The sequence below is a fragment of the Leuciscus leuciscus genome (assembly GCF_965113295.1).
Source record: "Leuciscus leuciscus genome assembly, chromosome: 15".
Taxonomy (NCBI): Eukaryota; Metazoa; Chordata; class Actinopteri; order Cypriniformes; family Leuciscidae; genus Leuciscus; species Leuciscus leuciscus.
Genome location: NC_138739.1, coordinates 1627501 through 1642500, shown reverse-complemented (window position 1 = coordinate 1642500; position 15000 = coordinate 1627501). Strand labels below are relative to the sequence as shown.

General features: G+C 45.5%; 2 protein-coding genes across 3 annotated transcripts in view; both read right to left on the bottom strand.

Moving 5' to 3' along the window:
- Positions 1-10596, bottom strand: part of slc25a20 (solute carrier family 25 member 20) — a 14467-nt gene extending 3871 nt beyond the window's left edge. Inside the window, exons 1-7 of the mRNA XM_082138763.1 lie at positions 10258-10596; positions 9751-9843; positions 6785-6912; positions 6420-6510; positions 6174-6291; positions 3112-3184; positions 2898-3007 (exon numbers count right to left, since the gene is read on the bottom strand). Of these exons, the coding sequence (XP_081994889.1) occupies positions 2898-3007; positions 3112-3184; positions 6174-6291; positions 6420-6510; positions 6785-6912; positions 9751-9843; positions 10258-10365 (721 nt within the window). The 5' untranslated portion in view covers positions 10366-10596. The remainder of the gene's footprint in view (positions 1-2897; positions 3008-3111; positions 3185-6173; positions 6292-6419; positions 6511-6784; positions 6913-9750; positions 9844-10257) is intronic.
- Positions 10597-11439: 843 nt separating this feature from the next.
- nckipsd (NCK interacting protein with SH3 domain) overlaps positions 11440-15000 on the bottom strand; it is a 14020-nt gene continuing 10459 nt past the window's right edge. The window contains exons 12-13 of one of the 2 annotated variants that reach the window (XM_082138706.1): positions 12354-12526; positions 11440-11949 (exon numbers count right to left, since the gene is read on the bottom strand). In XM_082138706.1, coding sequence (XP_081994832.1) covers positions 11749-11949; positions 12354-12526 — 374 coding nt within the window. In that variant the 3' untranslated portion in view covers positions 11440-11748. Of the gene's footprint in view, positions 11950-12212; positions 12245-12314; positions 12527-15000 lie in introns of those variants that run through there. The other variant, XM_082138707.1, reaches the window with a different exon arrangement.

The window sequence follows — 15000 nt, the reverse complement described above, 5'->3', positions numbered from 1 at the left end:
CAAACACACGCTCACACAAACACACACTCACACAAACACAAATACACTCTCACACAAACACACGCTCACACAAACACACGCTCACACAAACACACTCTCACATAAACACAAACACACTCTCACACTCTCACACAAACACACTCTCACACAAACACACGCTCACACAAACACACTCTCACATAAACACACTCTCACACAAACACACTCTCACACAAACACACTCTCACACAAACACACTCTCACACAAACACACTCTCACACAAACACACTCTCACACAAACACACTCTCACACAAACACACGCTCACACAAACACACTCTCACATAAACACACTCTCACACAAACACACTCTCACACAAACACACGCTCACACAAACACACTCTTACATAAACACAAACACACTCTCACACTCTCACACAAACACACGCTCACACAAACACACGCTCACACAAACACACGCTCACACAAACACACTCTCACATAAACACAAACATACTCTCACACAAACACACACTCACACAAACACAAATACACTCTCACACAAACACACGCTCACACAAACACACGCTCACACAAACACACGCTCACACAAACACACGCTCACACAAACACACTCTCACACAAACACACTCTCACATAAACACAAACACACTCTCACACAAACACACTCTCACATAAACACAAACACACTCTCACACAAACACACTCTCACATAAACACAAACACACTCTCACACAAACACACTCTCACACAAACACACGCTCACACAAACACACGCTCACACAAACACACGCTCACACAAACACACTCTCACATAAACACAAACATACTCTCACACAAACACACACTCACACAAACACAAATACACTCTCACACAAACACACGCTCACACAAACACACACTCACACAAACACAAATACACTCTCACACAAACACAAATACACTCTCACACAAACACACGCTCACACAAACACACGCTCACACAAACACACACTCACACAAACACAAATACACTCTCACACAAACACACGCTCACACAAACACACGCTCACACAAACACACGCTCACACAAACACACTCTCACACAAACACACTCTCACATAAACACAAACACACTCTCACACAAACACACTCTCACATAAACACAAACACACTCTCACACAAACACACTCTCACATAAACACAAACACACTCTCACACAAACACACGCTCACACAAACACACGCTCACACAAACACACGCTCACACAAACACACGCTCACACAAACACACTCTCACATAAACACAAACATACTCTCACACAAACACACACTCACACAAACACAAATACACTCTAACACAAACAAACGCTCACACAAACACACACTCACACAAACACAAACACACACTCACACAAACACAAATACACTCTCACACAAACACACGCTCACACAAACACACGCTCACACAAACACACTCTCACACAAACACACTCTCACACAAACACACTCTCACATAAACACAAACACACTCTCACACTCTCACACAAACACACGCTCACACAAACACACGCTCACACAAACACACGCTCACACAAACACACTCTCACATAAACACAAACATACTCTCACACAAACACACACTCACACAAACACAAATACACTCTCACACAAACACACGCTCACACAAACACACGCTCACACAAACACAAATACACTCTCACACAAACACACGCTCACACAAACACACGCTCACACAAACACACTCTCACATAAACACAAACACACTCTCACACTCTCACACAAACACACGCTCACACAAACACACGCTCACACAAACACACGCTCACACAAACACACGCTCACACAAACACACGCTCACACAAACACACTCTCACATAAACACAAACATACTCTCACACAAACACACACTCACACAAACACAAATACACTCTCACACAAACACACGCTCACACAAACACACGCTCACACAAACACACGCTCACACAAACACACTCTCACACAAAAACACTCACACAAACATACTCTCACACAAACACACACTCACACAAACACACTCTCACACAAACACACTCTCACACAAACACACGCTCACACAAACATACGCTCACACAAACACACTCTCACATAAACACAAACATACTCTCACACAAACACACACACACAAACACAAATACACTCTCACACAAACACACACTCACACACTCTCACACAAACACACTCTCACACAAACACACTCTCACACAAACACACGCTCACACAAACACACGCTCACACAAACACACTCTCACACAAAAACACTCACACAAACACAAACATACTCTCACACAAACACAAACACACACTCACACAAACACACTCTCACACAAACACACTCTCACACAAACACACTCTCACACAAACACACGCTCACACAAACACACGCTCACACAAACACACTCTCACACAAAAACACTCACACAAACACAAACATACTCTCACACAAACACACACTCACACAAACACACTCTCACACAAACACACTCTCACACAAACACACGCTCACACAAACACATGCTCACACAAACACACGCTCACACAAACACACTCTCACACAAACACACTCTCACACAAACACACTCTCACACAAACACATGCTCACACAAACATACGCTCACACAAACACACACTCACACAAACACAAACATACGCTCACACAAACACACACTCACACAAACACACTCTCACACACTCTCACACAAACACACTCTCACACAAACACACTCTCACACAAACACATGCTCACACAAACATACGCTCACACAAACACACACTCACACAAACACAAACATACGCTCACACAAACACACACTCACACAAACACACTCTCACACACACTCACACAAACACACTCTCACCGGTCTGGAAACGAGACTTCAGCACGTCGGGAGGAATCGCCACGGCCCAGTTGAAGATCCCCGCCATTCCGCCAGCAAAGAGGATACTGGGAACGCTGAGCTCTGTCGGACTGTTGATTACACACACACACACACACACACACACACACACACACACACATGAGATCGGGCAGATGGATCGAGTGATAAGCGTTGGTCATGTGACCTGACTGACCTCTTGCCCTCCGGCGTGAGCGAGTACTTCAGCCACTCGTACGTCATGAAGTACATTCCACTGGCCGGCACATCTGAGACACAGAGTGACAGCTGTCAATCATCTGACATCAGAATCACATCAAACTAATGTTTGTGTAGTTTTTCAACTAATATTTATACTTCATTTCAGCTTTATTTCAATTAAAGGAAATGTTTTTAATAATTTTAGTTTCTTAGTTAACAACTGAACGCTGGTTCAACTAATGTGGACAAATGAAAACTTATTGTAAAGAGTCACTATTAAAATAACATGATAACAAATACCAGTTTGCAATGTCAAGAAGCATAACCGTTTTTGAACAGATAAAATAAGTTGAAGCACATGACAGATGTTGACGGTAACGTGGGTAAACTGTAACGTGGGTAAACTGTAACGTGGATAAAGGGTAACGTGGATAAACTGTAACGTGGATAAAGGGTAACGTGGGTAAACTGTAACGTGGATAAAGGGTAACGTGGATAAACTGTAACGTGGATAAAGTGTAACGTGGGTAAACTGTAACGTGGATAAAGGGTAACGTGGATAAATGGTAACGTGGGTAAACTGTAACGTGGATAAAGGGTAACGTGGATAAACGGTAACGTGGATAAACTGTAACGTGGATAAAGTGTAACGTGGGTAAACTGTAACGTGGATAAAGGGTAACGTGGGTAAACTGTAACGTGGGTAAACTGTAACGTGGGTAAACTGTAACGTGGGTAAACTTTAACGTGGATAAACTGTAACGTGGATAAAGGGTAACCTGGGTAAAGGGTAACGTGGATAAACTGTAACGAGGATAAACTGTAATGAGGATAAAGGGTAACGTGGATAAACTAACGAGGATTAACTGTAACGAGGGTAAACTGTGACGTGGATAAAGGGTAACGTGGATAAACTGTAACGAGGATAAACTCTAACGTGGATAAACTGTGACGTGGATAAACTGTAACGTGGATAAACTGTAACGTGGATAAAGGGTAACGTGGGTAAACTGTAACGTGGATAGACTGTAACGTGAATAAAGGGTAACCTGGGTAAAGGGTAACGTGGATAAACTGTAACGTGGATAAACTGTAACGTGGAAAAATTGTAACGTGGATAAAGGGTAACGTGGATAAACTGTAACGAGGATAAACTGTAATGAGGATAAAGGGTAACGTGGATAAACTAACGAGGATTAACTGTAACGTGGGTAAACTGTAACGTGGATAAAGGGAAACGTGGATAAACTGTAACGAGGATAAAGGGTAACGTGGGTAAACTGTAACGAGGATAAAGGGTAACGTGGGTAAACTGTAACGAGGATAAAGGGTAACGTGGGTAAACTGTAACGTGGATAAAGGGTAACGTGGATAAACTGTAACGAGGATAAACTGTAACGTGGATAAACTGTAACGTGGATAAACTGTAACGTGGATAAAGGGTAACGTGGGTAAACTGTAACAAGGATAAAGGGTAACGTGGATAAACTGTAACGTGGATAAAGGGTAACGTGGGTAAACTGTAACGTGGATAAAGGGTAACGTGGGTAAACTGTAACGTGGATAAAGGGTAACGTGGATAAACTGTAACATGGATAAAGGGTAACATGGGTAAACTGTAACGAGGATAAAGGGTAACGTGGATAAACTGTAAAGTGGATAAAGGGTAACGTGGATAAACTGTAACGTGGATAAAGGGTAACGTGGGTAAACTGTAACGTGGATAAACTGTAACGAGGATAAACTGTAACGTGGATAAAGGGTAACGTGGATAAACTGTAACGAGGATAAAGGGTAACGTGGGTAAACTGTAACGTGGATAAATGGTAACGTGGATAAACTGTAACGAGGATAAACTGTAACGTGGATAAAGGGTAACGTGGATAAACTGTAACGAGGATAAACTGTAACGTGGATAAAGGGTAACGTGGATAAACTGTAACGTGGATAAAGGGTAACGTGGGTAAACTGTAACGTGGATAAAGGGTAACGTGGATAAACTGTAACGTGGATAAAGGGTAACGTGGATAAAGGGTAACGTGGATAAACTGTAACGAGGATAAACTGTAACGTGGATAAAGGGTAACGTGGATAAACTGTAACGTGGATAAAGGGTAACGTGGGTAAACTGTAACGTGGATAAAGGGTAACGTGGATAAACTGTAACGTGGATAAAGGGTAACGTGGGTAAACTGTAACGTGGATAAAGGGTAACGTGGATAAACTGTAACGAGGATAAACTGTAACGTGGATAAAGGGTAACGTGGATAAACTGTAACGAGGATAAAGGGTAACGTGGATAAAGGGTAACGTGGGTAAACTAACGAGGATTAACTGTAACGTGGGTAAACTGTAATGAGGATAAAGGGTAACGTGGATAAAGGGTAACGTGGGTAAACTAACGAGGATTAACTGTAACGAGGATAAACTGTAATGAGGATAAAGGGTAACGTGGATAAACTAACGAGGATTAACTGTAACGTGGGTAAACTGTAACAAGGATAAAGGGTAACGTGGATAAACTGTAACGTGGATAAAGGGTAACGTGGATAAAGGGTAACGTGGGTAAACTGTAACGTGGATAAAGGGTAACGTGGGTAAACTGTAACGTGGATAAAGGGTAACGTGGATAAACTGTAACGAGGATAAACTGTAACGTGGATAAAGGGTAACGTGGATAAACTGTAACGAGGATAAACTAACGAGGATAAACTGTAACGAGGATAAACTGTAACGTGGATAAAGGGTAACGTGGATAAACTGTAACGTGGGTAAACGGTAACGTGGGTAAACGGTAACGTGGATAAACTAACGTGGATAAACTGTAACAAGGATAAACTGTAACGAGGATAAACTGTAACGTGGGTAAACTGTAACGTGGATAAAGGGTAACGTGGATAAACTGTAACGTGGATAAAGGGTAACGTGGATAAACTGTAACGAGGATAAACTGTAACGTAGATAAAGGGTAACGTGGATAAAGGGTAACGTGGATAAACTGTAACGAGGATAAACTGTAACGAGGATAAACTGTAACGTGGATAAACAGTGTTTTACCTCTCATGAGTGTCAGAGCCGTTCCTTTATAGATGCTGCGGAGGCCGTTCTCTCTGTACAGCTGCTTCACACAGTCCATCGGCCCTGAGTACTTCACCTCTCCAGTCGCCGCCTGGATCTGCACATGCACACACACACACACACACACACACACACACACACACACACACACACACACACTCGTCATATACACACACACACACACGGTTCACATGTGGAATAGTGAAGCACATGTGTGTCTCTCACCTGCAGGAGGCATTTGATTCTCTCTCCTGGAGCCATGATGGCCGTGGTGAAAACACCTGAGAGCATACCGGCCGCGAACAGCTGCGGATACCTGACACACACACACACACACACACACACACACACACACAGATACACACCACACACACAGATACACACAGACACACACAGATACACACAGACACACACAGATACACACAGATACACACAGATACACACACACATTTATCTCATAATTATGACCTTTTGACTTTTTAATCTCATGCATGATTTTGTTTCTAATTTGGCAATAATGGCTTCCATTTGCTTCACCCCAAATCAAAAGGATAATAACTGAATTAATCTGATCATCATCAGCGCCTCACGTCAGAGCGTCGTCTGGTGTTTTCTGCTGAAGCTTCTTCCCGAGGCCGAATCCGAAGAAGCAGACGGCGAACATGGGCGTGACTCCGATGATGGGGGCCGCCATGCCCTTATACAGCCCTCGCAGACCCTGAGAGAGACAGACAGGTGCAGTGAGACAGACAGGTGCAGAGAGACGCCATGCCCTTATAGAGCCCTCGCAGACCCAGAGAGAGTGAGACAGGTGCAGTGAGACAGACAGGTGCAGAGAGACGCCATGCCCTTATAGAGCCCTCGCAGACCCTGAGAGAGACAGACAGGTGCAGTGAGACAGGTGCAGTGAGACAGACAGGTGCAGAGAGACGCCATGCCCTTATAGAGCCCTCGCAGACCCTGAGAGAGTGAGACAGGTGCAGTGAGACAGATGCAGTGAGACAGGTGCAGTGAGACAGGTGTGAGACAGATGCAGTGAAACAGGTGCTGTGACAAATCTTTGAAGATGCAGTGAGAAGATGCAGTGAGAAGGTGCAGTGAGACAGATGCAGAGAGACAGACGCACTCAGACAGACGCAATGAGACAGGTTCTGTGAGACAGATGCAGTGAGACAGGTGCTGTGACAAATCTTTGAAGATGCAGTGAGAAGGTGCATTGAGACAGATGCAGAGAGACAGACGCACTCAGACAGACGCAATGAGACAGGCGCAGTGAGACAGGTGCTGTGAGACAGGTGCAGTGAGACAGGTGCTGTGACAAATCTTTGAAGATACAGTGAGAAGGTGCAGTGAGACGATGCAGTGAGACAGACGCACTCAGACAGGTGCAGTGAGACAGGTGCTGTGACAAATCTTTGAAGATGCAGTGAGAAGGTGCAGTGAGACAGATGCAATGAGACAGACGCACTGTGACAGGTGCTGTGACAAATCTTTGAAGATGCAGTGAGAAGGTGCATTGAGACAGTGCAGTGAGACAGACGCACTCAGACAGGTGCAGTGAGACAGACGCAGTGAGACAGATGCAGTGAGACAGACGCACTGAGACAGGTGCTGTGATAAATCTTTGAAGATGCAGTGAGAAGGTGCAGTGAGACAGACACAGTGAGACAGACGCAGTGAGACAGGTGCTGTGACAAATCTTTGAAGATGCAGTGAGAAGGTGCAGTGAGACAGATGCAGTGAGACAGACGCACCCAGACAGGTGCAGTGAGACAGGTGCAGTGAGACAGGTGCTGTGACAAATCTTTGAAGATGCAGTGAGAAGGTGCATTGAGACAGATGCAGTGAGACAGACGCACTCAGACAGGTGCTGTGACAAATCTTTGAAGATGCAGTGAGAAGGTGCATTGAGACAGATGCAGTGAGACAGGTGCAGTGAGACAGGTGCTGTGACATCTTTGAAGATGCAGTGAGAAGGTGCATTGAGACAGATGCAGTGAGACAGATGCACTCAGACAGGTGCAGTGAGACAGGTGCTGTGACAAATCTTTGAAGATGCAGTGAGAAGGTGCAGTGAGACAGATGCAGTGAGACAGACGCACTCAGACAGGCGCAGTGAGACAGGTGCAGTGAGACAGATGCAGTGAGACAGACGCAGTGAGACAGATGTTGTGAGACAGGCGCAGCGAGACAAGTGCAGTGAGACAGACGCAGTGAGACAGGCGCAGTGAGACAGGCGCAGTGAGACGCTCTCTGTGAGACAGATGCAGTGAGACAGGCGCAGTGAGACAGGCGCAGTGAGACAGACGCAGTGAGGAAGGTGCAGAGAGACAGGTGCAGAGACAGATGCAGTGAGACGCTCTCTGTGAGACAGGTGCAGTGAGACAGGTGCAGTGAGACAGACACAGTGAGACAGACGCAGTGAGACAGGCGCAGTGAGACAGGTGCAGAGAGACAGGTTCAGTGAGACGCTCTCTGTGAGACAGATGCAGTGAGACAGACATAGTGAGACAGGTGCAGTGAGACAGACGCAGTGAGACAGACGCAGTGAGACAGGTGCAGAGAGACAGGTTCAGTGAGACGCTCTCTGTGAGACAGGTGCAGTGAGACAGACGCAGTGAGAAAGGTGCTGTGACAAATCTTTGAAGATGCAGTGAGAAGGTGCAGTGAGACAGATGCAGTGAGACAGACGCACTCAGACAGGCGCAGTGAGAGAGGTGCAGTGAGACAGATGCAGTGAGACAGATGCCATGAGACAGATGTTGTGAGACAGGCGCAGCGAGACAGGTGCAGTGAGACAGACGCAGTGAGACAGGCGCAGTGAGACAGGCGCAGTGAGACGCTCTCTGTGAGACAGGCGCAGTGAGACAGATGCAGTGAGACAGACGCAGTGAGACAGGCGCTGTGAGACAGGTGCAGTGAGACAGATGCAGTGAGACGCTCTCTGTGAGACAGATGCAGTGAGACAGGCACAGTGAGACAGGTGTGAGACAGATGCAGTGAGACAGGCACAGTGAGACAGGCGCAGTGAGACAGACGCAGTGAGGAAGGTGCAGAGAGACAGGTGCAGAGACAGATGCAGTGAGACGCTCTCTGTGAGACAGGTGCAGTGAGACAGGTGCAGTGAGACAGACACAGTGAGACAGGTGCAGTGAGACAGGCGCAGTGAGACAGGTGCATAGAGACAGGTTCAGTGAGACGCTCTCTGTGAGACAGATGCAGTGAGACAGGCGCAGTGAGACAGGCGCAGTGAGACAGACGCAGTGAGACAGACGCAGTGAGACAGACGCAGTGAGACAGGCGCAGTGAGACAGGTGCAGAGACAGATGCAGTGAGACTCTCTCAGTGAGACAGGTGCAGTGAGACAGACACAGTGAGACAGGTGCAGTGAGACAGGCACAGTGAGACAGGTGCAGAGAGACAGGTTCAGTGAGACGCTCTCTGTGAGACAGATGCAGTGAGACAGACATAGTGAGACAGGTGCAGTGAGACAGGCACAGTGAGACAGGCGCAGTGAGACAGGCGCAGTGAGACAGGTGCAGTGAGACACTCGCACCTCTTTCGCCAGGGTTTTCTTGCAGCAGTCGAAGGTTCCCCGGTAAAGCGCAGATTCACCTGGACGGGGTTTGGGCTGCGTCTGCAGTCGCACCTGCGCATGATCACAGGAAAACACACCGTTCAATAAGACACTACTGACCACACAAACAGATCCAGGTCAAAGGTCACAAATCCAGGGGTTATCTCAAACACCCCACTGACAATAACACATACACAACTTATATATAACATATAAAGGCTTCCTGTGTTCCTCTTCAAATTTCCATTCTTTTCCAGGCTCAAATTTTTTCAAACTTCTCTATTCTTCAGACCACATTTAACATTAAACAGAAACACATCTACAGATGACTGTACTATATACCTAACATAATGCTGTGTATGAACCATCTATCAAAGTGAATGACTAATATGACAGCAAGGACTAATACTTTGGCCTTGATTATATCCAGCGAACACTAAACAAACCAATAATGAAAATAAGCAGAATAATAGTGAATGTTGTTACTTTGATGGTGTCCAGCGGGTGTCCAGCGAACACTAGGCACACTCCCCCGAAGCCGCCGGCGAAGAAGTTCTTCATCGGGCTGATGGGCTGCGGCTTCGGCTTCGACATGATCGGCTCGGTTCGGTAAACAGAGAGGAATCAGTGTGTGTGTCTGAGAGAAGCACAATGACGGACTAATGACAGATAGACAGGTGTTTTCAGCCGTGAGTCTCAGCCGTGACCTTTCACACACATACACACACACACACACGAACACACCCGGAACTATTTCACCGACGCACCGCTGCACTGGAACGGGTGGAGCTTAGCGGATCATAATGCGCACAATAACTATATAATAACTCTTCACTTACATGTAATAACTATATATTTTGTATTTTTAATTAGATCCATCAAAAGTTTGTCCTTGCCATGATAGTTCAGACCGCTGCTAATCATCACAGAAGCGGCTCTAATAACATTTCGCCTTTGCATCTCATATATGACAGATTGTCATCATTTTGTCTTTTTTATGTCATAATTTCGACTTTCATCTCATAAATTAATTAGCATGTCATACATTGACTTTTTACATCAAAAACATTTCATCTCATAGATAACTATGTCATAATTTAGATATACAAAAGCTTATGTGGATAAAATGTCTTCCGTACAATATACATTATAGGTTTAAACACACACACACACACATATTTCAGGTGCATTAGGACAGCAGCATTTTAATAAATGTTAATTATTATATTATTTTTATTAATAACTCTTCAGTTATAACATAATAACTATTTTAATTCTATCAAAAGATTGTCCTTGTCATTATTTATGTATGGATGATTGTTGCCGCTGCTAAATTTAATATTTAGATTATTATTAATCTTCAACAACATTATTGATCTGCCTTAGGGTGGACGATGACGCAGTTTTCTTCTAGAAACAAACGTTGGTGTGTTATTTTCCTGTCATCACTGAGAAGCTGCTCTGATAATCCGCTGTATAAATAAAGATGACTAAATCTGCATATAACTGGCTCATCATTTCGACTTTGCATCTCATAAATGTCTTAGTTTGTCATCATTTAGACTTTTTTTGTCAGAATTTATACAAAAGCATCATTTTTTTTCTTATGTGGATAATATAGCTTCCATACAACATAGATTCTAGATTTAAAAGAATCACACACACATATTTCGGGTGCATTAGGAGGATAGCAGCATTTATTAGTCTTTCACCGTTAAGAAAATATATTGTTACGTTTCCCTTCTGAACACAAAACCAAGAGAGGAAAAATAGATCATTTAGCAGTGAGACACACAGATCAATGTATTAATACTGTAAACTCATATTCCACGAACCGGCGAGTATAGTTAGGGCTCTCGTTAGAGGGTTAGCGTTATTGATCAGAGGGTCAAAGGTCACCAATGGAACTGAATGATACGAACACGTTATAAGCGGCTAGTGAAGGGTTAGCAGTAAGACTAGCAGGGTTAGCACTGATCAGATGTGAGGAAACTCCTGGTAGATCTGCTGCACGATGAGTCTGTCCATCTGTCCGCTGGCTCCCGCATCCTTCCCACAATCCTCCTCTCCCAGAATCCTCTGCAGCGCCGCGCGCAGGTCCGCCAGCCGGTGCCGGTGCTCCAGGTAATCAGTGGAGCGCATGATGTTGAGCATCAGAGACAGATACTCCATCCGCATCTGAAGAGAGAGAGAGACACGCGTCACATGACCCTCACAGCGCAGGTCACATGACCTATCGCAGCGCAGGTCACATGACCTATCGCAGCGCAGGTCACATGACCTATCGCAGCGCAGGTCACATGACCTATCGCAGCGCAGGTCACATGACCTATCGCAGCGCAGGTCACATGACCTATCGCAGCGCAGGTCACATGACCTATCGCAGCGCAGGTCACATGACCTATCGCAGCGCAGGTCACATGACCTATCGCAGCGCAGGTCACATGACCTATCGCAGCGCAGGTCACATGACCTATCGCAGCGCAGGTCACATGACACTCGCACCGCAGGTCACATGACACTCGCACCGCAGGTCACATGACGGTCACATGACCTCTATGAGCGCAGGTCACATGACTCACTCGGTCTCCAGGCGACAGGTCTGAGATCTGCCTCACTGCGACGTCGATCATCACCATCAGGTCCGAGCGGTAGAAGATGTCTGACGTGTCGCGGCTGGAGAACACGTCCTGCAGGAACTTCAGCACAGCGTGAGGCGCTGGAGGAGAGTGTGTGAACATACAGACTGGGTCCTCTGCACACACACACACACACACACACACACTTAGATGAATATGTAAACATGCTGAGCTTTCCTCTCAGGCCCCGTCCACACTACTGCGATTTAGTTTAGAAACGGAGAATTAAAACGAATACGATCTCCGTCCACACCAGCGTTTTAGCTGCGTATTAGAATTGATCTCCGTCCACATTAAAACGACTGAAAACGCGGATCACGTGACCATTCACCAACACTGGGCATGCGCGTGCTGGTGTAGAAACACTGGGTGTGCTGGAAACACAACTTTATTGATAAAATGATCCCACCATGCGCTGGTTCTTCCCGGGTTAACCCAAACCCGACGCTCCATGTACGGTCGGTACCGCCGCTGCACACGGGAATTGTCACAGATCGCTGGAATAATAGCTTGCCTCCGGCGCATGTAGGCAGTTATAGCAGTGTAAAATACAGAATTTACTTGCACAACAGCGGCTAGCAAAGCTATACGCCATGACTGATGACACCCAATCATAGAGCCGAGCGTGAGCCTCTACTACGTCATCGTTTCTAAAGTCCTCCGTTTTGACCCGTCCACACTAAAACGCCCTCCGGAGATTCAAAACGAAAAACGGGTCGGCAGCGTTTCTAAACTTCTCCGTTTTGGGTCTCCGTTTTGGGTCTCCGTTTTTGCCGTTTTAGTGTGGACGGAAGGTGCAAACGTAGCAAAAGGTCTCCGTTTTTAAACGAAAACGCAGTAGTGTGGACGGGGCCTTAGTGACAAGAGTGTGAGTGTGTGTGTGTGTGAGAGTGCGCGTGCCGTGTATGTATGTGTGTGTGTGTGTGTGTGAGAGTGCGTATGTGTGTGTGTGTGTGTGTGTGTGTGAGTGTGAGAGTGCGTGTGTGTGTGTGTGCGTAAGTGTGTGTGCGTGTGTGTATGAGTGCGTGAGTGAGTGTGCGTGTGTGTGTGTGTGTGTGTGAGTGCGTATGTGTGTGTGTGTGTGTGTGTGAGTGTCAAGTCAAGTCAAGTCAAGTTTATTTGTATAGCGCTTTTCACAATACAGATTGTATCAAAGCAGCTTCACAGTATTAAATTAAAATAATACAACAAAGTTTGTTTCAAGAGGAATTTATTGATTGATAAAATTAAATTAAATATCCCCAAAATATCCCCAACTGAGCAAGCCAAAGGCAACAGTGACAAGGAACCGAAAAACTCCATCAAGTGACCTAATGGTGTCCTAAAACTCCATCAAGTGACCTAATGGTGTCCTAAAACTCCATCAGGTGACCTAATGGAGAAAAAAAAACCTTGGGAGAACCCAGGCTCAGTCGGGGGCCAGTTCTCCTCTGGCATTTATGAGCTAGAGGCCGGATTGTAGTTTGAACTGTAGGATTATATGAATGCCTGGCTGAAGAGATGCGACTTTAATCTAGTTTTAAACTGGGAGAGCGAGTCTGAGCAACGAACAGTATCAGGAAGACTATTCCAGAGTTTTGGAGCCAAATGTGAAAATGCTCTCCCTCCTTTGGTGGTTCTGGATATCCTAGGTATGACCAAAAGCCTTGAATTTAGTGATCTTAAAGAGCGCGATGGATTATAGGGCGATAGAAGATCCGTTAAATAGACTGGAGCTAAGCCGTTTAGGGCTTTATAAGTCAGTAGCAATACCTTATAATTAATACGGAACTTTATAGGTAACCAATGCAGTGATGATAAAATCGGTGTTATATGATCATATTTTCTTGATCTAGTAAGAACTCTAGCGGCGGCATTTTGGACTAACTGTAGCTTGTTTATTGAGGATGCAGGACAACCAGCTAATAAAGCATTACAGTAATCCAGTCTCGAGGTCATGAATGCATGAACTAACTTTTCTGCATACTTTTCTGCAACTAACTTTTCAGTGTGTGTGTGTGCGTATGAGTGTGTGAGTGTGTGAGCGTGTGTGTGTGTGTATGAGTGTGTGAGTGTGTGAGCGTGTGTGTGTGTATGAGTGTGTGAGTGTGTGAGCGTGTGTGTGTGTGTGTGTGTGTGTGTGTGTATGAGTGTGTGTGTGTGTGAGCGTGTGTGTGTGTGTGTGTGTGTGTGTGTGTGTATGAGTGTGTGTGTGTGTGTGTATGAGTGTGTGTGTGTGTGTGTGTGTGTGTATGAGTGTGTGTGTGTGTGTGTGTGTGTGTGTATGAGTGTGTGTGTGTGTGTGTGTGTGTGTGTGTGTGTATGAGTGTGTGTGTGTGAGTGTGTGTGTGAGTGTGAGTGTGAGTGTGTGTGTGTGTGTGTGTGTGTGTGTATGAGTGCGTGAGTGTGTGTGTGTGTGTGTGTATGAGTGTGTGTGTGTGTGTGTGTATGAGTGCGTGAGTGTGTGTGTGTGTGTATGAGTGTGTGAGTGTGTGTGTGTATGAGTGTGTGTGTGTGTGTGTGTATGAGTGTGTGTGTGTGTGTGTGTGTATGAGTGTGTGTATGAGTGTGTGTGTGTGTGTATGAGTGTGTGTGTGTGTGTGTGTGTATG